The sequence below is a fragment of the Opisthorchis viverrini genome (genome assembly GCF_000715545.1).
Source record: "Opisthorchis viverrini unplaced genomic scaffold opera_v5_112, whole genome shotgun sequence".
In the NCBI taxonomy this organism is placed as follows: Eukaryota; Metazoa; Platyhelminthes; class Trematoda; order Opisthorchiida; family Opisthorchiidae; genus Opisthorchis; species Opisthorchis viverrini.
In genome coordinates, this window is record NW_008751770.1 from 1,417,247 (window position 1) to 1,439,153 (window position 21,907).

Consider the following 21,907-nt stretch of genomic DNA (forward strand, 5'->3'; position numbering starts at 1 on the left):
CCCCTAAGTGAGAGCCTGTTGGGTGTACCCTGGTGTCTCAGTTGGTATATTCCATCGGATTCCAACTAATTATTAACGCCCAACTGAGCAAGGTGTGGTTTCATTCACGTAGTATCACTGTTGACTGGATCAACACAAACTAGGTGAAACCGATTAGGAACTTGTTCAATGTTATGGTGTTGCAGAAGTTGTCCTCAGATGGGTAATAAAAAATAATGTGTACGAACATTCGGCAAAACATCCCACGAACCACTACTACTAGAGTATTTTAATCACGCAGATAATAACGGTCTCGAGGTCGGAAATCGATGGCAATAATTGACAACCACATTGCTCACATTCGTGTTTCATACAGATGATGCTCAGACCATCCGATGTATATGTATGAGAGCGAATCCCACAGTTGACCCACGGGTTACATGTTTAGTATGGAGCGCACAGCCGCTGATGAAGTGTTCGGGGTAACTCAGATTCTTCGTTACATATGCTCATTCCATAGGATACGATTATGGTGAGTTATTTTGAGCAAACAAACGGAGGTCTGACTGAGTTTAATACGTTGGAGTGCTGCGGAACACTAGGACTCCTGTGGATTATTAGTAAAAGAGGCGACTAACGCTGAACGGAAGTACTCCACCATTGAGAAAGAATGTTTAGTGATAGTCTGAGCCCTGAATAAATGGAGACCATATCTGCTAGGGCAAAGATTTCATGTCGCAACCGATCACAAACCCCCGGAGTGGATCAAGACCACCAGAGATCCTCGCGGAAAGCACGCGCGCTGGGCACTCCGGTTGCAAGAGTAGGACTTCACAATCCAGCACGTGCCCGGGAAGGAGAACCAATTGACTGATTGGCTGTCGAGACCAGAGGCTGAAGATGAAGTACCCAGGATCACAAGTGGAGCCAATCGTCGTCGAACTGGATCCCGGAAGGTTGGTGCAACTCCAACGGCAGGATCCTGTGTGGCAAAAGGTTGCAGCCGCCCTGTTGGATGGAAGGAGCATTGAGAACAGAGAGGAAGACAAGGAATTAAAAACGTTCCAGAGTCACTTTATCGGCTGAGGCCGAATGAAGCTGGCATAATTTCCCGGAACGGCACTGATTCGGATGTTGTGCTGCCCAGGATACCTCGCGTCTTAAGACGGAATCTTATCGTTGAATGCCATGAGATGGCACGCACAGGGTGCACCAAGACGTACGACTTACTTTAACGGAGGGCCTACTGGCCAGGGATGGGAAGTGAGGTGACGGATTATGTGGTGTCCTGTAAGCGCAGCCAACTAATGAAAGCGGATACGACAGGGGCAACCCATCCCATGGAACCTATTCCTGTCTCAGAAATCGGTGAGTTGTGGTCAGTTGACGTCATGGGCCCCTTTCCTGTGACAACCAGTGGGGATCAATACATCGTGATAATAACAGAACACCTGTCGCGATGGATTGAGGCGGCAGCCGTGCCTAATCAGCGGGCGACGACGATCAGCGGAGTGATAATGCATCGCATCATGGCCAACCATGATGTGCCAGAAATGATCCTAACCGATCAGGGGCCCTGCTTCGAGAGCGGAGTTTAGGAATTGTTTGCAGAAGCCGGGTATCAGACGGCTAAGGACGGCACCATACCACCTGAAAACAAATGGCCTAACCGAACGATCAAGGATTGGCTGGCGGCCAAAGGAGGTGACTGGGAAGTGAACCTGCCAATGGTGTTTCTAGCTCATCGTGCTTCCATACAGTCAACCACAGGCAAGTCCCCGTTCATGCTGATGTATGGTCGACATCCGCGCCTTCCGGTTGATCAGGAAATTGGGTTGTGGCCAGGAACATGCTTGTCCCCGGAGGAGCTAGAGGAAGAAAAAGGAGAGCCCGAGAAAATTTGACCGCCGTTCAGGAAAAAACTAGGTAGAAAACGGTTAGACAGTCGATGGCAAGGGCCGGTTCTCGTTACCGACTGCCGGGGGAACGTCTATACAATTCAAGCTGGTCGGGGATCGAAAAGAGTAAATGGGACGCAGCTTCGCAAGTGACACGATACACCCGAAAAGTGGCCAGTAGACCCGCTGCCGAAGCCGACCTGACGGAGGTAAATGAAAATCAATGGCATGCGAACGAGCTTTAAGGGGTGGAGGTGTGCAACAGTGACACTACTGATGGGGAGGCACGCGAGTAGTATGTGTTGTTCGTAGAATTTCGCTTTGCGTTGATTGAAAAATGGAAATCTGTTGCGGAATTCGCGGGGCCACTTTGCAACATTTGCTTTTATTTGGCCGACGAACGATTGGAGGCAATGAATCTCCAGGAGGACTCGTTCGGGAGAATATCTGTGTCCAGTTTTTGTAACTAAGATAGATGCAAATGAGAGTTTTGCATCCCTGTCCAGTGGTCTGTAACCGGTCAGTTGGCATTTTCTAATAAATAACTTCGCAGTGAAAGCCTTCTTCCTTTCACCAGTAAGGTTGTTGGGGTGGCCTGTTGCAGCATCTTCAGTTGTTTGAAAACCCCATAAACGATAGATTCAGCTGGATTCTGGGCGAGTCTTCCGCAAAAACCAAATTTGTTTGCAAATGAGTGTATTTAACTAATTTCGTGAAATATGGGCTCAACTAGAACACAAGGTTGACGGGAACTCGGGGACTGGACATATCTGACGAGCCCCAAGAAGGGCGAAACCGGTCGTGGGTTGTCGAAGAATTTTCAGCAACCTTACGAGTAGTTTATTGCGTCCCTAATAACCATAGTTTGGCGTTTAGCTGTTATGTTACTCTAAGAAAGCACGATGGCTGAGGTACTGTCGGACCGAGGTCTACACTCAGGTAGTCAAGGTGTGGAGGTTGGATTCGAACCATGAGCCTTCCGGTCACTAAGCTTGCTCCTTGACAGCTGAGCTCTCTCGAACTTGGGATGATACACCACTATATCTCATTTCTGTGTAATCAATTTTATTAGGTGGTCCACAGTGCGTCTGAAGGGAGCGATGGCATTACATTCTGCTATCAACCGCTAAAAACATTCACAGCATTTGAAGCCGAAAATTTCGTTAGCCTTATGTAGATAAATCGAGAGATGCGTCATATTTTCCATCTTCCCCAAAAAGAGATGCTTTTTGTCGAGTAAACAGCTTAGCAGCATCTATAGGCGTTTCAGTGTGAAGAAATTATTTGTTCGCAAATGAAGCAGAAATAATTCCGATAAATTTAGCAATGCTGTGTAGTTTAAATTTTCAAGACAGATATTGGGGTAATCTATCCGCAGACAACCTGCTAGTGGTAGTCAGTCTATTATACTTTTTCGCAGTAAATTCACACTACCAAACTCCTTCTGAAACAATGTACTAACTTGATAGCCTGCTCTTCGTTGTAAATCTTTTTTTGAACTCCCCCGTGTATGAATACTAATGAGGAGTGCGAAATGCGCCAGTGAACACGGCAGCAACCTTAGTCGATAATTTCAATCTTGTAACAATCTGTGAGTTGTGAGAACGTATCTGGTCCATATCGTCTCAGTTTCAGCTGTACGAACTATGGGTTCCAGAAAGGCCTGTTGCGCTTCTCTCATGACTAGCCCCATAGTCACTTTTTATCAAGACAAGCAAACAACATGGAGGAAGTTCACTTTTCACTCCGACTGTGGCGTAGAAAGCAGTAGCACGAACACGCATGGGTGATTAGCTGCACAGTATCACACGTTTTCAAGCAACTGGGTTCCTGCAAAACCAAATTTGTTTGCAAACGAGTGTATTTCGCTAGGTAAAAGGATGTTCTGCATGCTAATGGACGAAAGGGTTGTGGTATCTACGTGAGTAACTGTACTTCTTACTCCTTGAGGTTCTCTCACTGCATACGTTCATTCCACCCTAATCTAAAGATCTGCGATAATCGTTCTATTCAACACCTGAGGTGAGAATCCCACAGATCATTCTAAACCTTATCTGATGACTACTGATAGTACCTGTTTGTGCTAATCACCTCACTCCGGAAAGCGCTAATGGCCTCCTGCTCCTGCTCGAAGTCACCTGTCATCGTTGGATCGCTGGCTCTGGTAGAGCAGTATACAGTTGACTTGTGAGGCCATAGTGCACTCAAATATTGCTTGTAAATCTGATTTGATTCTAGGTTCTAGTGTGAAAACATTAGAGAAGCTGGTCTCATGAATGAAAATGTTGATATTTTGCCCCCTGGATCATGGTCCTACATAACAGAATTCTGGGTGCTCCATGACTGATATAAACACACCTGTGTATTAAAGACAAACAAGCAGCTGGTTGTCTGACGCCAGTGTCCTTAGGAATGCATCAATGCAAACGTCAGCAGTTCATCTTGCGTAAACAAATGGTAAACTGGGTATTGCTTTTTATCCTTTCGCCCTTTACTTGGCTTAAATGACCTCGGAGTCTACGTATGACCACAAAATGTCACTAGGAAATAAGACAGTTTTTGTCTTTTTTTAAGGTGTTTGAATGGTGGTAGTTTGGTACTAGAGTCTTTATGTCAAATCTGGTCACATCAGTGCCTTCGTTGGTGATCAGGATCAACAGAAAGACGTCTAGAGCTTTCGTGTGTGTGTGTGCATCTAGGACAAACTACTCTTTTCCAGCGGTTTCAGGGGTACGACTGAAACATACCTATCTCACTCATTTCTGGTGAACAACTGATGTTTTTGGGTAGTCATAAGTTTGTTACTGACTTCTTGCACGCAGACACGGAGCAACAAACACATAAAGTGCTAGTCTCGGTTTTAGAATGAACTGTTGCACAGTCATGTGCGGGCCATCGGGACGGGTGCACTGGCGCTCCTACGAAATGTGTTGGGCGTCCTACACCACATACGTCTTTGATATTCATCGCCCAAGTGAAAAACTGCGCATCAAATACCTTATCTTTTTTCTCCGTCTAAAAGTAGGTAAGACGTAGGAATAAGCGGAACAGGATAAATGGCGGTAATCGTGCATCAAGCAGGGTGTAGCTTACAACATTCGCGATAAGCAAAACCCAGACATGGGTTTATGGCCATTTATAGCGTTTTAAAATGTCAGAGATGTAAAGGCTCTATACGTTTCCCAACTTTGTCTGTGCACCACAAATGTCAAGACAAACATTAGAAGAAGCCCAGATGTGCCACTAAAACAGATTTCAACTGTGGAGTAACTCTGCTTGTAAAAAAACCTCTTGAATTAAAACGTAATAGGTAGCCTAAAAGCGCAACATATTTGCCGGTGAATAGATTTTTGATTTCATCATGATCTTTCATACTTGCTGGTTAACCTGGTCTTGTTTATTGATATGTATTAGTAAATGCATGTAGTGAATACATTTTTCGCCCTTCTGGCTCACACCCGGACGTGACTTCTTCCTTACAAGGAATTGAATCCACATTCCCTGTAACAACTAGGAAGCGTATCGGTACTAATGAATCACAGCGTGCTGGTTACTCTTGATTTGGCCCACTTGAACAGACAAACGTACATTCTCTAGTTAAACAGGTAAGCACTCGTTAGGCTGTATGAAAATATGTAGTTGTCACCAAGGTATGGGGACGAGGATGAGTGAGTTCTTTCGACTGAGCGGAGACCGTCAGACTCAAGGTTGGATTCAACATGACATCAAAACCTTCCCAGCATTATCTATAAACTCAGTGTTTCTCCTGTATGCCTGATTTTATGGGGCTGATTTCCCAACTGCCGCGAAATCTCGCACCAACAACGTCTCCCGTTGCGCGCTTCCTTAAAATCCGAACCGTCATCGTACTACTCCGGTCATACAATTCCCATACTTCGTCTCCCTCCGGTTGCGTACACGCATGCGCCTGTATATGGCCATCAGTGCCGTTCCATTCTCGTGGGTGCAACAAAAAGCGCGAATTACGAAGATGCACCACTGCATGTGTGTCAGCCTACCTAAGGTGCGCTGAATACGGCTTGTGACAGGCAGACTACCGAACTACTCGGATCAACCACCATATTGACGAAAAATGCGCTCTTCCACGCTTTGCTGGTTTCTAGTTGTCCTGAGTCGGGGCGGAGAAAATTCTCGTCAATGTCATGTTAGGTTGGGAAGTGCATAACACCACTATGAGTTGTCGATTTGTCGAAATATATGTAGCTCGAGTATGTTTACAGTTGGTTGATCAGATGGTGGTTGATCTGTTCGCCGAGCTTGATAATTGGCTTGCAGATGTTTTGTCCCTCTTTGGCAGACCTCGTCAGTATGCATTGAATGGGTTCTTCCTCTGTGCCTAGATGCATTTATATAGCTTTTGAAGAGTATCTAATATCCTGTCATGTGATTAGCCAATTGGTATACAACTTTCTTGTAGTATCATTGGCTCCATTGTGATCTGGGCTGCGCTGTGGTCTGTATGCCTTGTATTCCGTTGGTTGGTTGGATAGCTGTTCCGAGGTGTCTCAGGTCCGTTCCCGGGTTGTGTTGCGTTGTAGTCCCTTTCTTCGAATTCGGGTAGTTGTGATGACGGTCTCCATTTTTGTTGGTTTCCTTACTTTTGGCCGATTCAGCCTGATTTTTTGTTCGTTTTAGTTTGTCCGCCTCTGCGTTCTGCAGTACTTTTGCTTGTAGTGGTCGACAGATGGGTGAGTTTCGATATGTTTGTTGCTGGCTTTTCAGTGGGGTGCCATTCCTACATGAGTTCACGTTCTTTCTTTGTTCTCGCGTGAGTCAGTATGTGAACGATGCTCCAGTTGAATTTGAGATGAGATATAAGATCCCAGTTGAATCGTTGAGTCCAGCTGCACTGGCTATACCAGAGCGACACGCGTCCTACTTCCATGTGGCCAAAGTGAGGGCAGCCCTCATGGCTACTTACGCACTGGTACATTAGACAGTGTGCATTAGCCTTTCATGCAATGCTATGCCCACTACAACAGGTTGCAAATTTTTGCCTCAGTCGATCACCATAATGTGGGCCTTCCATGATTCCATGATTCAAGCTTCTGCTTTTAACCCATTTGCAAATCCATCAAACCACACCAACTTTCAGGATGGTGAGCTGGAAGACTGGACAATTTTCACTCACAACAACCGCCCGTTCCCCCGGGCATGGTGTAGATAACTGGATGCGTTAAGTGATACAAAGTTCCACATCATATATATTCATTTACATGAAGAAACAGACTTAAAACCCAACACAGCTCACGATATTTATCAAAAAATAAATAAGTAAAATGACAAAGTAAACAAAAATTCATCTAGATTTTTCTCTCATGTGCGAATGCTGACGGACACCCTAGATGACCTCAAGGTTGCCATTCAGATCTCTCACACCCCAGGAAATACAGAGAAAGAAATTTTTCAAAATTTTCGTGAATTGTTTCTCCAACTGCGCTGGACCCACCAGACGGCATATAAATCCATGGAATTTGTATCTGACTGAGTCGATGCATGACAAGATGCATTTTTTCACGTGACCGTAGAAGTCAAAGTTCTAGTCCGCAGTCACACTTATCACCACCCTTAAATTATTCTCAAGCTGAGGTGCTTTTCGGGATGTCAGATCGGTGTCAGACCAGGAAGAATAAATTCTGCGTTTTGATCACTTGTAAAACGCTTGGACGCCATTAAGGAGTCATCATTTCTGGAACGTTTGGGTGAGAGATCCTCTTTTGACTTTGCTGTGATAAGCACTCACACGCAGAGTACATTGGTGCTAACAGTCGACTTAGCTGAAACGCATCCAAAAGTTTTGTTTATGCTATTCCTTCAGCCGAAACCCCGGTGACTAATCGCTCAACCTGAAAATTAATGTTCACCTTGACTACTACTTGCTTCGGTCATTAAAGCATATCATTGCAATGTACGTCGTACTGTTTAAAAAATAGCTTTTTTCACGGTAGTGGAGAATGTAGAGTAAAAGCGAATAAAAAACACGCTGAATTTGCTTCCTAGTTATGGAGTGTATACATACTGAAGGATCTTTCTTGTCTAACGCGAGTTCATTGAAGATTTTGTCAAATCTATTCGGCCGAGAATTTCGTGAAAAAGATACTTGACAGATTCGTGCCAAAAGCAAGACAGTATACAGTTTGTTTTCCGCTTTATTTCGTTTTTTTTCTTAGGTCTAATAGACGACAGTCGGCCAGGGCGATTTAGCATGATCCAATGCACAACATTTTATAATTACCATCAAATGGACTGATGTTTCAGAAAATTACATTCAAAAGAAACCATCTTTTCGGATGTACACCAAAAGCTAACGTTAACAGTACAGAGTCAGTATCCAGCGACTCAAATACAAATCCTTCTTCGATTAAGAATACATGATGTACAAAACCGAAATTGGCCTGACGAACCACCCTGTATCACATGATCCAAATGAGTTAACGTACAGTTGTGATGAATTATACAAATACAGAAGCAAACGTTATGTACGCCAACTGAAACATGAGGCAACACATTCAATCAGAGAATAAATATCATACGCAGTGAATGCATTTGAATCGCCCGTAAATGCCATTGTGATTCGCTTATTGCTTCAGAATTTGAGTGTGTTTGTTAGAAAAACATTCCATATTAGAAATTTAGCCCTCAGTTGTGTACACTTTGTTTCCCATTGGGAGACTTTGATAATCTAGCACCATCTAGTAACAATATTTCGGTCTACCGGGAAACTTCTTCACGGATGGTTCCACGAGAAGAGATCATTTCTTTGAAAAGGACCACTCTGTCTGAAGTCAGTTGAACTCAGCATACAATTTTCAAGATGCAACTGCGACTTTTGTGACCCTAACACGCGAACTTCCCAAAGCATGAGGTCACCGACGCAGCATGGACTATTCCAGCCTAAGCATTATCTGAATATATATGAATATATATATATATACCGTGATCTAAATCCTGTATGAAAACAGGACTTTGTGTTCTGTGAAATTCTCCTACATTTGTTAAAATTGATGACTACGTTTTGAATGGATATCTTGGTTGACGGCTGCTTCAAAGTACTCTAAAAACTTCCCCAATAGGTATGCAGCAACCGTCTGTGGCCGGAGAAAATCAACAGCTGGTTGACAATCAAGAGAGGGTTGTACTGCATTTGTCTGGTCCACCTGATGAGCACGAACAACAGTGAAAACAGCTGACTGTCGTCTTCGAGAAATAACTTAATTTTTGGCTCCAATTTCTTTTACATTATTTGATCTGCTTTAGACATAACAACCTGCCGTGAGGAACGGACGAAAAGCCAATTAAGTAAACGTCACATTTTGGGGTTTGTTGTAATCACCATATTTTCTGAACACGATCATAGTCGATCAACTGGGCTACGGTGAACTGAGCATTCAAACAAATTGGAAGATATGACGACAGTGCTAGGACCTGAAGTCAAAAGCGAACACTATAAATAATTGATCGACGCTTTCAATCAACTGTAACGAGATTGAGCTAGTTACTTAGCAGTCGATCGTCTATTTCACTATAAAAATTGTCCCTCTCTCACGAACTCTCTCTCTTCGAATTGCCAGTAATGATGAAAAACTGCATCCCCAAACTGTTCTTTGGGTTCTGATCACGAGCCACCATATTCCTTTAAATGATACTTATCAGGCACCCCCGCTTTCTTAGCGCAAAATGACAGTTTTCAGGGGATTAGAACTGACGGAGAAAATTGTGAAAAGTGAGCTGTTTCGATGTTTAGTTTTCCAAAGAAACATGTATGCATCTGATTTCGCAGTCGCTTTTCCTCTGCTTTGCATTCTACAAACAGAATCAGGTAAATGGAAATGAATTCCAACCTTCTTGAGTGCAAGAATGCTTGTTATATTGCTTTTTAGTCGTCATCTGCTACACATAGATCTGTATTGCTTTGTCGAACTTGCAGTGCTTTGATTTGTGAGTTGAGTGTACGTGGTACCACTATGCGTCACATCAGTCGCAACACGCAGGTCAAATGCCACCTAGATTCTTCATTATTTTCCCGCATGCAGGCTCGTGGCATGGTGTGCATCGCATCATGGACTGTATCTGTGTGCTTGGCTGGATGGCTAACATGCCGGTACCCACTGTGGATTATACATGGAGGATAACATCGCTGAAGACTTTTGCTGGTTAAATACAACTCTCAGGCCGCGTGTGCGTCGCCAGTATTTGATCAAACTACTGTTCATCATTAGTAGTGATTTGCTGTTTAACCTAAAGTAGATGCTAGATTTCTCCACTCAGCTGCACACGAAAATGACCACCGTGATGTCATATGTGGGAACAATGACGTTTGGAGGTATTCGCATTTGCCATGTTTCACTGTAAGCTCCTCGTTTTCAAGAGACCCCACCGCAGGTAACCTACCGCCCAGAGACCGCTCAACATGCAAGCACTGAATGAGCTGACTGAAATTGATTGAACACCCCAATGTGTCACTTGAAGGTCCGGGTAAAATGAACTTTCATGATTGCAGTCTGGTAGTATAAGTCTGTGAAAGAACGGGGGATACAACCCCGTGAGGCTTCATCTCTTCTCTCATAGCGGTTGTTTCTAGGTTCACGGTTGCAGTTGACCCTAATTCATCTCCCCCACAGCTTTTCATCATCCTTCTGAGAAGCGCTGGCTTATGCAGAAACAATCTCGTGGTTTTTTAAACTTGAAATGTAAAACGAATTTCCTTGTCCTTTTTTCTGTGCACAAGCAGCCTTACGCCGATTAGTGTTGTCTTATGATTGTGCAGTCCAACGAGAAAATGGCTGTTTACGGACTTCCATTTCAAGCCTGAGCACCCAGATAGTATCCTTAACATGGAGCCAACTAAACTCATACTGCTAAGTTTAACCGAATCAAACATCAATCGTGGCATGATGGCATTGGCCTGAGTGTTTTATCCTCTGTAGACAATAGGATGACTTGGGAATGATGCATTCTGTTGGTCTTCATTTCCACAGCAAATCCACTCCATTAAAAGATCCTTCTCCCGTGTAGCAGTTATGTTATCGCAACGACTACATGAATATTCCTGTACATAATGGCGATGTGCAAGAGACTGATGTCATGATGTGCTCCATATTTTTGCTGGATACGAGGTGAACCACTTACTTTCCCCTACGAAAATCTTGGTGAGGGCCTTTCAGTTATAGCTTGATAACTTTTGCCTCTCTTACGAGTATACTCACGCACTATCCGCAACTTACGGATGACTGAAAGGAAGAGTCCCCTACCAAGTGTCCCCATTTCAAGTGGAGCCAAATGGACGAAAGATCTTTTCAATAACTTTCAGTTCCATACCCATTAAGTGGACAGCTTTTTACTTCCTACGTCATTTTTGAAGATTCTGTATTAACCCTGGGTTTACCACTTCAGTATTATGTCATGTTCTAATAATAACTGAAAGGCAATCTCTGAATCTTGTAAGTTTCACATCCATAGAGATAAATTAGTTCATCTGATGATTGACGAGTACAAGTTTGAAGAATTACTCAGTAATGAAATTTACCTGCGCTTCCGGACCTTTCCTGTTGCAGCAGAAATAACTGTTTTCAAACGTGTGCGAAACTTCTCATCAGTCCGTTTTGACAAATTGGGTTATGCTGTGTAATTATAACTGCAAATGGTTTCATGCTATGCCGAAGCACCAAAAATAGACTTCCTGTCTCCCTCGTGATATGTTAGATGCACATGACACACACACAAGTAAGGATGAAAGAGATGTACGGTGTTACTTTTGTTTCAACATCGACTGAGACGTCACGTATGGTATAAAATCTTTAGTGGAACTTCAAAATTTCTACACTTTGCCTACGAAGTATGATGTATGACTGACCTGACCCCGGCCCAGGGCTGATTATCGCAGACTTCCGTTTCGGCGACCTGGGTTCGAATCCCTGCCTCAGTGCCTTCGAATTGGCTGCCAGATTCTGTCTTGAGATTGTGCATACCTCTTATCTCATCGAATATACCTAACGCTTGAAGGAGACTCCCCCTGAATCCCAGCTGAATTTCTCGCGCACTATCTCTTCTCGTTCGACTGCATTTTGGCACCAGACCACCTCATCTTTCAGCTCCTTATATATTTTAGATCTCGCAATGTATTGTATAGACCAAATACACCATACCTGAGACTGCAGAAGACTGTTAGGCAGTCCACGGCCGGTTTCACTTTTGTTCCGGCTCATCAGGTGGGCACACTCACTGGGTTTCCGTCAACTTGATGTACCAGTTTAATCCAAATTGCACAAAACTCGGCAACTACGCTCATTTGCACAGCATATTGGTTTTCACAGGAGACACCTATATCCAAGTTTGATATCTCGTTTACGAGGCTCCTTTTCAACTGAGTGTGCCGCATAAAGCAGCTTGATTTTTCTGCCGGTTAGATCTTCGCGTCTTACCTTAACATTCCTTTTTGTCCAGCCATTATCTATACTTCGCCTGTGTTCTTTCGAACCTTCAGCTCTCTGTGTATTATTGAACCCGACCAAAAGAACCTATTAGAGCCAACCCTAGGTGTCTCTTCTACCAGAATATAAACTTTGCGTAATACACGATATTCCCCAGTTCGCAGTATAACCTTAGAACCCGTTTGGCAGCTGATGAACCAAACAGCTGGAAACGATTAACCATCTAGATTATTCCACGATATAGACTAGTTCAGAGCCAGCAATGAAAACTGAGAAAGACTCAATTCGACTCTGTTCGTAGTTTGTTTATATTCTTAAGTTTCATTCTTGTTTAACGCGAGTTCAACGCAGTTGTCGTCAAGTCCGTTCGGGAAGTAGATTCGTGACAAATATTCCTGATGACAATGTCCGGTTTTCTTTCCGCTATATTTCGGTCTTACCGAACTATGAACATATATGACTAAAACATGAATTCCTTCCAGGCGACGGCAACTCTTAGAACGAGATGCTTCTGTCCACTTTCGAGGGTGTGCGCACTCCCCCCCCCATTAAATTCCACGAGTGAGTTCTACTCACCATTAAAATATTGGTATCTATGGGATGCACAAATTCAAGTAGGACTTGGAGTCTCATTCACTTTGCACAAATATGTGCGGGTGTGAATAAAGGTACGTCTCGCTTGACTCGACTCGTGATTCGACTTCCATCCGGCCAATTCAGATAGAAAATTAGAGTGACGGAAACCCAGTAAGAGCGCCTACCTGAAAAAAGTAAAACCGGTCAAGGCTTGTCGAACAGTCTCCTACAGCCTCAAGTGTAAAATGTATTGCGAGGTCTAGATTATCTCAGGAGCTAAAAGATGAGACGGTCCGGTGCCCAAATTCAGTCGAACGAAAAGAGATCATTAACGAAAAATTCAGTTAGGATTCCGGTGAGTCTCCAAGGGAAACCAAAACTAATCTATTTATCGAAGAATAACTTGACTTAGCATGTATAAAACCCCACCTGGTCTTTTGGCCAGTTTCCTGAGCCAAAATATGATCTATGTGTTATGATGAAGTGGTGCCGGTAAAACAGCACCATACAACCGGTTTCGGAGCTCCGGCTATGGTTTTGAATTTGGTAATGCCTTCCTAATTCACTAGATCCAATTAACATATTTCTGAAAACTCATGGACCTCATTAACCCTAGTTAATTTGTCAAATATGTTTTGCATATGCTTTGGTTAAGAATTTCCTTGACCCTTTGACTACTCACCTCAACTGGACGCCCATCTCTAGCCCATATTTACCAGTTGCGTCCACATACCTTACCAGCTACTTGATCCGACAGCGTGGCAAATTCAGCATCCGTCCTTTCTCTCTAACCCCACCTGCAGCGACGATACTGCTTATGCAAATATGGTGACAGAGCTTAAACGAACTACATACTGTCTTCTACCATCCGAATCATGAATAGTGGATACTGATACTCCCAACGGCGTCTAAATCAGCTTGAGTTGTGCCGGCTTCTTCTTATTAAGGCCCGTGAGTGGTTTGTTGCACGGTTGCCCCGGATTTTCCACAAACCCGAATTGTTGGGGTTACATGTCTGTTCGTATAATATCCCACTCACTAGCACCGCATTCAACGAAAAACCCAAAGTGTTCTTTTGAGATCGTCAGAGATCGTCGTCAACAGCATGATCGCTGACGACATACTACTCACTACAGCGTATCCCTGCTTTTGCTCTCCTTCGGGCCAGACCCCTGAGTTGCCACCAGCCTTACCTCCGTCTTGACCACCAAATTTTACGTGAGTAAAGTAATACATTCACTTTCAGATTAACTCGTCAAGTTTCTTGTCTTGTTGAGAAACTACTAACAGATAATTTGCTGCGACGGTTCGAATGATACCCCTTTTGCTCTCGAATTTTCAACAACCTGGGAGGCTTTGGCTACTTTCCATAGGTATACGACGACACCATGGCAAAATCGATGAAGCCGCACCTACATGTGATGAGAGTGATATAACTTCTCTTTGCTAGGTATGTGTGCCATGTGACTTTATTTCCAAACGTGGACAGCGGAACTAGATTTAGATACTGCTGTGTAGGAGGAGAAGCATTGACTTCTGCCTAATTTCAGTGCAAAATATCATAAAAGAAACCAGCTCACGAAGTTTACTTAAATCAACAATATGTATACGTCTATCCAGTTTTGTAATTGCTGTGTCGTCCAATCAGTATTGTACAAGTGGTTTTTTATCCAGACACATTAAAACAAATGTTTGAAATGTTGATCACCCTTCGCCTGATTGACGGCTCGATATAAGAAAGACTAGGCAATCCCGTTGGTCACTTCGCGCTCCTTCGATATGACTTCTTGTGTTTGTCATAGTCACTTTAAACTTTCTAGAAAACTACGAGTTAACTTCTTGCTCCATGTTATTTAAATTTCATTCTCAGTTTGGTTGTAAGGAATGGGATCGTTTTCTAAATAATATTTTTTGAAAGGTTTCCCTATAAGTTCTGTTTGATAATAGAGCACCATAGTATCACAGTGAAAATGTTCAGCGCAAATATGTCCAAGAAGGTATCAGACCTATAACACGGACGTCAAGTCTATACGCCCCACAGTGCGCACTTCACTACTTGTGATAAGGCTGATGAAAGCGAGGGACAAAGTGCGTTCAAGTAGGGATAGAGTCAGTGGGGAGTTCGGGAACCATGCCCAATCGACGAGCCTCATCAATCAATTTATCACCCACAAACCGTGTACCAAAGGCACATTTGTTCCAGCTGCTGCAGTTTCGATCACCGGAAAAAGGGCGTGTGGGACATATAACCGAGCACTGGAGGCGAAAGTATGTTCACTTTGTTCGGAAAGTGGGTAGCTACTCATTGAAGGCGATAGCTTTGATGCATGAGCGCCACTGATTGCATGATTAGGCCATTTCCGCCAATGCTATGAACACTGGTTATTTGAGTCCCGGGGTCCCTATACAGATAGGCGGTCGTTGTCGACCCCATGGGGGCGACCTTATGAGAGGTAATAAAAAGCACTTCAACATATTGAATATCGTTCCAGCTGGGGCATACAACGGCTTGTCCGTAACACATTCACTTGAAACAATACTATAAACGAGATTCTAATGAATTCAGCTGAGTCCTTCTCCAAAAGCAGCTTAATTTCCATGCCAATATTTATCGAAACGTGCAAACATTCGATCTATTTGAAAGCTTATAGGTAAATTTCGATCGTTTTTCCCATCATCCTTAGAATTTTGACGTGGTAAGTTATGGAAAGTTACGAGAAGTTTACTCCTGAAAATAATGTTCAAAGTACCTTCACTTGTTTGTAGATAGTGTGATCGCTTACAGTAAACGTACCTGAATGAACTAAAATTCAGCCAGACTGCATCAATTTAGATGTTCATGATGCATTCAAGGGTAGTTATGGATGCCCTCTTCACCAGACACAGACCACGGGTATTTATAAGCAGTTCAGGATACCAAAGATTTGTTCACTAATGATGAGATATTTGTGACGGTTTTTTCCGGACAATAGCTCGATGCGCTGTCGTATAGAATCAATTATAATGACACATTTGTTTTGGACAGATGCTTTGAAGATGGTTGATCTATTCATGCGAAGTCAGTGCACAGACAGTGCACATGAAAAGGAAAAAAATGTCTGCAAAGTAGGCGTTGCGACATCTACCCCAGATGTGACCGGCAGATGTCCATAAATGTCATCTTGTCCGGAACGAAACGTTTAAAACTTCAGTCAGTCAATAACAGAGAAGCTGCTGATTGCACTGAAATGTAATTGTGGTGCAACTGGTAAACCATTTGGCTGAAATTATTCTATTTGAGCCGTGTAGGCAGAATTCTGGCTTTAAGCTTCCCGTTTAAGGACACTTGAGGCGTCCAAATTAGGATGGGATCCGGCATATCGGCTGGTTACAACAGAAAACGCAACGTTCGCTGGTTCCCACTAATCAGGGAACGCATCTAAATTATTTGTACGTCTATGGATTTTTTCAACTTTTTCTGACCATGCAATAATTTACTCATTCGCATAGTTTTGATGACTAGAACCATTCGTCAACAAAAATGGGGAAAGTATATCGTCTTCTTGACATTATGAACTTCAAGTCATAAACCCATTCGAACTTGTTCATTCGCAAATATTGAGCGAATTCTTATCTAAATGTACGACCGGTCTTCGTAAACCCCTGCCACATGGCAGTTTTTCATATAGTAATATTTTCGCCAACGATAAAACATGCCGATACAAACCGTAATCAAAATCATGTTGCCCACACATTTCCATGGATTCAAACTAATAACATTGTGCGGAATCTTAGCGAAGTCACCACAGTTCAGTTGGTCTAATAAAACGATACTGAATATTGGTACACCAGTAAAGCATCATATTGCTTCAAAAAACGCTTTGAATCTTCTGCTCAGGCAGTGATAAAAAAATCGACAACGCATGCAGCCATTTTTGGTCAATGCACCGTGTACAGTATGGTTATGGGAAGGCTGTTGATCAGTAAGTGCGTTCTTTCAGACAGTCCTGTCCAACTTGGTTCTGCTGCAGCCAGTCCATTTACGGTTGACGATTTATGCTTAAGGCGACCACTTTATTGATTTATCTTGTTGGACAAGAACAAAGGCTCACTTTATGCAAATTAAGCAAAGTGGATCCGAGCGCTTTCAGCGCAATCATTTTGGTGGACTGCTTTCAATCAATAAAAAAGACCAATGCCTCCGAATACCTCCTAAATAGATCATCATTTTCAAATGGACCTTGAACCAGAGGGAAGGGCGGGATAGTCATGTCATGCAAAGCGGCGTTGTGCCCATGTTGCCCAGAGCCTCCACTCTCTCTCCCTTTCTTGAGATGGTTGAAACGGATCCTCACATGATCGAGCCGCCTAGTCAACTAAACAATGCAACCTGTGATGACATGCAGCCTCCCGATTTTCCGCATTCTTTACACAGCTTTTTGAGAACGGACATGAAGTGGCAGGCAGCACTAATGGGCCGGACGACTGATTTTCGCCAAAACAATCAAGCTGCTTGATGTCTGTGCTTCATAACCCGTTAAAAATATTTCCCGATTCTAATTAACTGCAACAAAAGTGTGAAAAACAGAATTTTCTTCAACCGCCAGTCCGACTGCTTGTAAACAGTGTTCAAACAGTGTTTCAAACGGATTCGTTTGTTATATACCCCTAACCTGGGTACCTTTGTTAACCCAAAGCAGCCCGCACATTTATATCTGTCATATGCAGTATTCAGTTGAATTTTTCATTCAAAACTTCTCCAGAAAATGTGGTGTTATACTGTGATTCCAATCCAGCGACCTTTTATCTTCCCAGCCAATACATAGATTTTTTGTGCCGCTTTTGAAGACTCCTTGGCCGTGACGCATTGTGATGACACAATTGTCTTGTTTTCTCAAGTGAAAGCGCACACCCCAATGACAAGTTAAATTTTTCACTAGTTTTGAGTTGTTGCGCGATCTGCAGAATTCACATTCTCACCACTCTCGTTTGAACAGAGTTCCCCTGGCGCAATTATCCTGATTAGTCAACAAAAAGACTCGTCAGAATAACTTATAGATTTTTGTACACATTTTGTATCACATATTATTCAGTGATATGATTGATGGTAGTATGAAGAGATTTGGGAATTAGCAATTAGGATTTCTTGCTCCCAGTGTTCAACTACTGATCGGAAGGTCGCTTATTTGGAACGCTCTAAGTTTAGTGAGATGCGCGCAGCTGTTGATTATCACTAAGAATAGAACATTTGTACAATGTTTCTCTGCTCTACAGCACAGATTGTTTTTATTGACTCGGCCCCATGCCAACTGAAACGCGACATGACTGCCATACTTTATCCTTGGAGGAGCTGCAACTTAACTGGTTAGATCATGCACCAGTGGTGGAGATGGCATTCAAAACTATGCGAAAAATTGGTCACTCCAAGTGCTAGAGACGTAAACTTCTAGCACAATAGTTCAGTTATCACGGGTGAGATTTTATTTAGAAGGGGAAGGGTCGCCGTAGCGGAAGAGCAGTGCATCAGACTGGGCTCTCACGAACCATATAGACTGTATTGATTGCAACTATCTTGAGGTTGTAAGACTGCTGTATCATTTCCCTTCGTAAATAATTCCGTCAAAATACCATTAATTACTATACTCTTTTGAAATCCGCCTATAGAATTAAAGCTTCGATTTGGTTCAATGTACATCACATCTCAAGGCACCGGCTCATTTCTCAGAGGTTGAGTTGTCCATTGCACTGACAGTATACAACTTGTTTGTGAATCTGTAGACGTGTTCTATCTCGGTTCAACCTATTTCCGAATGGAGCGCCAAAAACGTTTGAGGCAGAGCTGTTAAAAATTAATTTTGTCCCCAGATCTACTATAAATGTTTGTGTTGACCGTATGAACGACCTGACTGAGGTCTTTATCAGATGAGCTCGGACCTTCGGGTAACCGGGTATCCATCAGCAAGTGGTCGACACACACTCATAGGATCAAAAGCGCCCATTCGAATCTCCACTTAATTTCGGGTGGACGTGACCTACCGACTGGTTTCGGCTTGGTAAGCGATCATGAGTGCCGTTTGCGTGTACAAGTTAACACAGATGTGAGAGAGAACTAGACCTATTTATGAGTTCTCCAACCGAACCTCTCGAAGTTAAGTGCGTATCTAACTTTGGCTGGGTGCAGTTAACTGTGCCTTGTCTGCCTTTTAGTCGTTCCGATCGACAGAAAGACTGAAAAGCGAGGCGTTTTATGGTGTGTTGTCGAAATATCACTCAGCCAACTCCAAAGCGCATCCCATTTCCTATCCTCACCCCGGCAATCCAATTAATAGCGGTTGTTTTCTCTGATACTGTGATGAGTGCGCTTAAGGGAGGGTGAGTCACTTTTGTACTGGATGCATTCAGCGAGGCATCAACGCGACCGCCATCAGAAGGAGGAATCAATGGACACAGTGCAAACGAAATCTCGAACGGCGTGGAGTTGTGATTCGATGTTTGTCTGATTCCACAATGCTTCTTGTACTGTGGCCACGGAAGTATAAATAGATTACTGGAATTCTTCACAAGCTGATTCCGTTTGCACAGAATCCATGAAACAGCAGTCCGTGCGCGACAGAAGGGTTACTTCCGGTCAGAATTTTTATTACTGGATCCCATTTCCACAAGATAGAAGGTTGGAGATAAAGTTACCTCTGTAAACAGTAATAAAAATGAGTAATTTGGGCTTCCCATATTGTCTAAACACGGCCAATAGCTACTGGATAGATATAGCAACCGGGTTGTGAAGCTGTTTAGACAGACGTGAAAATGAACCCATAAAATGTGATGGGTTTCATTCAACAACGAACACCGAACGAATTCACCATACAGGACAGCGCCAACACAGTACCAATCGACAGTAAGTTTCACCTGAAACTGAGAAGCATTATCACTGGAGAAATATCGGTCAGGTCGCAGGAATATTCTGCTTCATATCATTTGGATCGCACTACCATGGTAAAAACAGAAGCTGCACATCTCCCCTTTTTGAGAAGGTGATTCAATCTGCACAATGAGGAGAAAAGGTGGGGCAGCGAATAACGATGATATTTTATCGCCATTTACAAGGTAGTAACCATAGAGTTGAAATGCTCGCTGATGCATCGTGCGTTGTACTTTCGCTACAACCCACCAGCCAAGTTCAATGATGAAGGCCTTTGGTCAGGTAACAAATCAACAGAGGTGATGGGCTGCTCATTGTGGCTGTCCTATAAAAGAATTTTTTGTTTACTAAATTCACTTTTGCCCGGCTGTTCGTTCGATTACACGTATTATCATTTGCCTAACTTATTGGCACTCACGTTGGAGAAAACGATGTTCCATAAGCTAACAGCAACGCGTACGTGAACACTCATATTGCAGACTTCATTAACCCCTAGATGAGTGTAGCTTCCAGCCTAAGTCACGCGAAAATATGACAACTAAGTATTATTATTGAATCAACTCATCCCCGAAAGGAAATAAAGGCAATACTACTCGGTTAGTTGTGATTACGTACGCAGCAAAAATTCACAGGGAAACAAAAAAAACATCGACCGGGCTCGCTTGTATAGAGCCGCGCAGTAATGCCCGGATGATTTATCCATCATTGACACACAGATGCTATGACGCGACACACTTTTCCACTGTTTTGACATCGTTACTTGGATGAGAAAAACGACTGTTGGAGGGTGTTATATTTTGAGTAGTGTGGGTAGTTGAAGATTCCTTGTAAAGAAACTTGTCTATTGATCGTTTGAGCTCTTGTGTTCAGTGGCTTTATCATATGATTCAGTGTATCAAAAATTATGGGGCCTTTCCCGTTTGTTTAATATTTTGGCTGCATTTTTACCAAGATAGACTTGGTTTTCGCACCCAAGCATAGGAGGCACGAATTCTCAGGCTTGAATGGGATTTAACTTGGCATACCGGATAGAGAGTGCAAAGTAAGGGTAGCAAAAATCAGCCACCGATAGGACCAACAAGGCATTCTGATAATGCTATCTGTTTCTTTTCATAATTCCAATGCAACGTTTACATTCAAACCACATTAACAGACTATCAGTGACGTAGGATAATGCAAATCCTTGCAAATTCCATTTACGTTTGCCAAACTGAAACTTTGTACAGTTGAAAGGGCATGTTTGTGGTATGATGTCTGTGTTTGTTGCCAACTGTTTGCTGAAAATGAAATGCGTGAACTATCACCATGCTAAGTTCAGTGATGAGCGTTTGAAAGACAGCCTCATCGTTGAAATTTCTAACTTGATTCAATAATTTATTCAGATGGAAGGACCCCCGTCGTTGTTACATCTCATTCACTATGTTAGTTTACGACATTGTTTCTCTGGAGGGTAGCTGACCAGTACACATATTCCGAAGTCAAACTGACAGCCAATTCATTTAGGATGCTTTTTTTGCGGGACAGAACTACGTATACCCAAGGAAACTCGCGTACGGCTCCCGAGTCAAGAAATTCTGGGCCCTTTCAATGGATTTGCTTAACAATCCTATAGCTTACCAATTCCGGTGGTCAATGTAGAGCACAAGCCTCATTAGTCATCCTGGGATGCTCTTCAAAGGTCAAGATCCCAACTTTTGGGAAAGCATCACACTATACCGAAGTGATGCATCAGCCATTCACTTGACTGTATACTACAGTGGTCAGATTGAATGAGCAGAAGAGGTTTTCAGAAATATCGATATATGCATGGAAGATGAACTGCATTTCGTTTCTCCCGTAAGTAGCTGTTACCATTACATATCAGCGATTTTAACTGCGGGCTCCCAGTTATCTACCTATGCTATCTCAGTAGTAGCAAGACAGTAGTGGCAACCCGACTAGTTTTTTTCCAGTAGCACGCAAAACAACCTTATGACCCATTTTTTCCAAAAACGTTACATCCGGCACAGTTTATTGAGAGTTCAGAAAACCTAACGCAAAACTACTTCAAAATTTTACACATTGACGAGCCGGAACATCAAGTTTTGTTGCAAGCTGTGTAAAAT

The 21,907-nt window shown here is 43.0% G+C and overlaps 1 protein-coding gene across 1 annotated transcript; it reads left to right on the top strand.

The window, feature by feature from the left end:
- Positions 1-1,927: 1,927 nt before the first annotated feature.
- Positions 1,928-21,904, top strand: T265_05831 (hypothetical protein; the record flags this gene model as incomplete). The annotated part of the gene is made up of 3 exons (XM_009170938.1): positions 1,928-2,086; positions 6,676-6,792; positions 21,758-21,904. 3 exons carry the CDS (start codon positions 1,928-1,930, stop codon positions 21,902-21,904), a joined length of 423 nt encoding a protein of 140 aa, XP_009169202.1.
- Between the last annotated feature and the right edge of the window lie 3 nt (positions 21,905-21,907).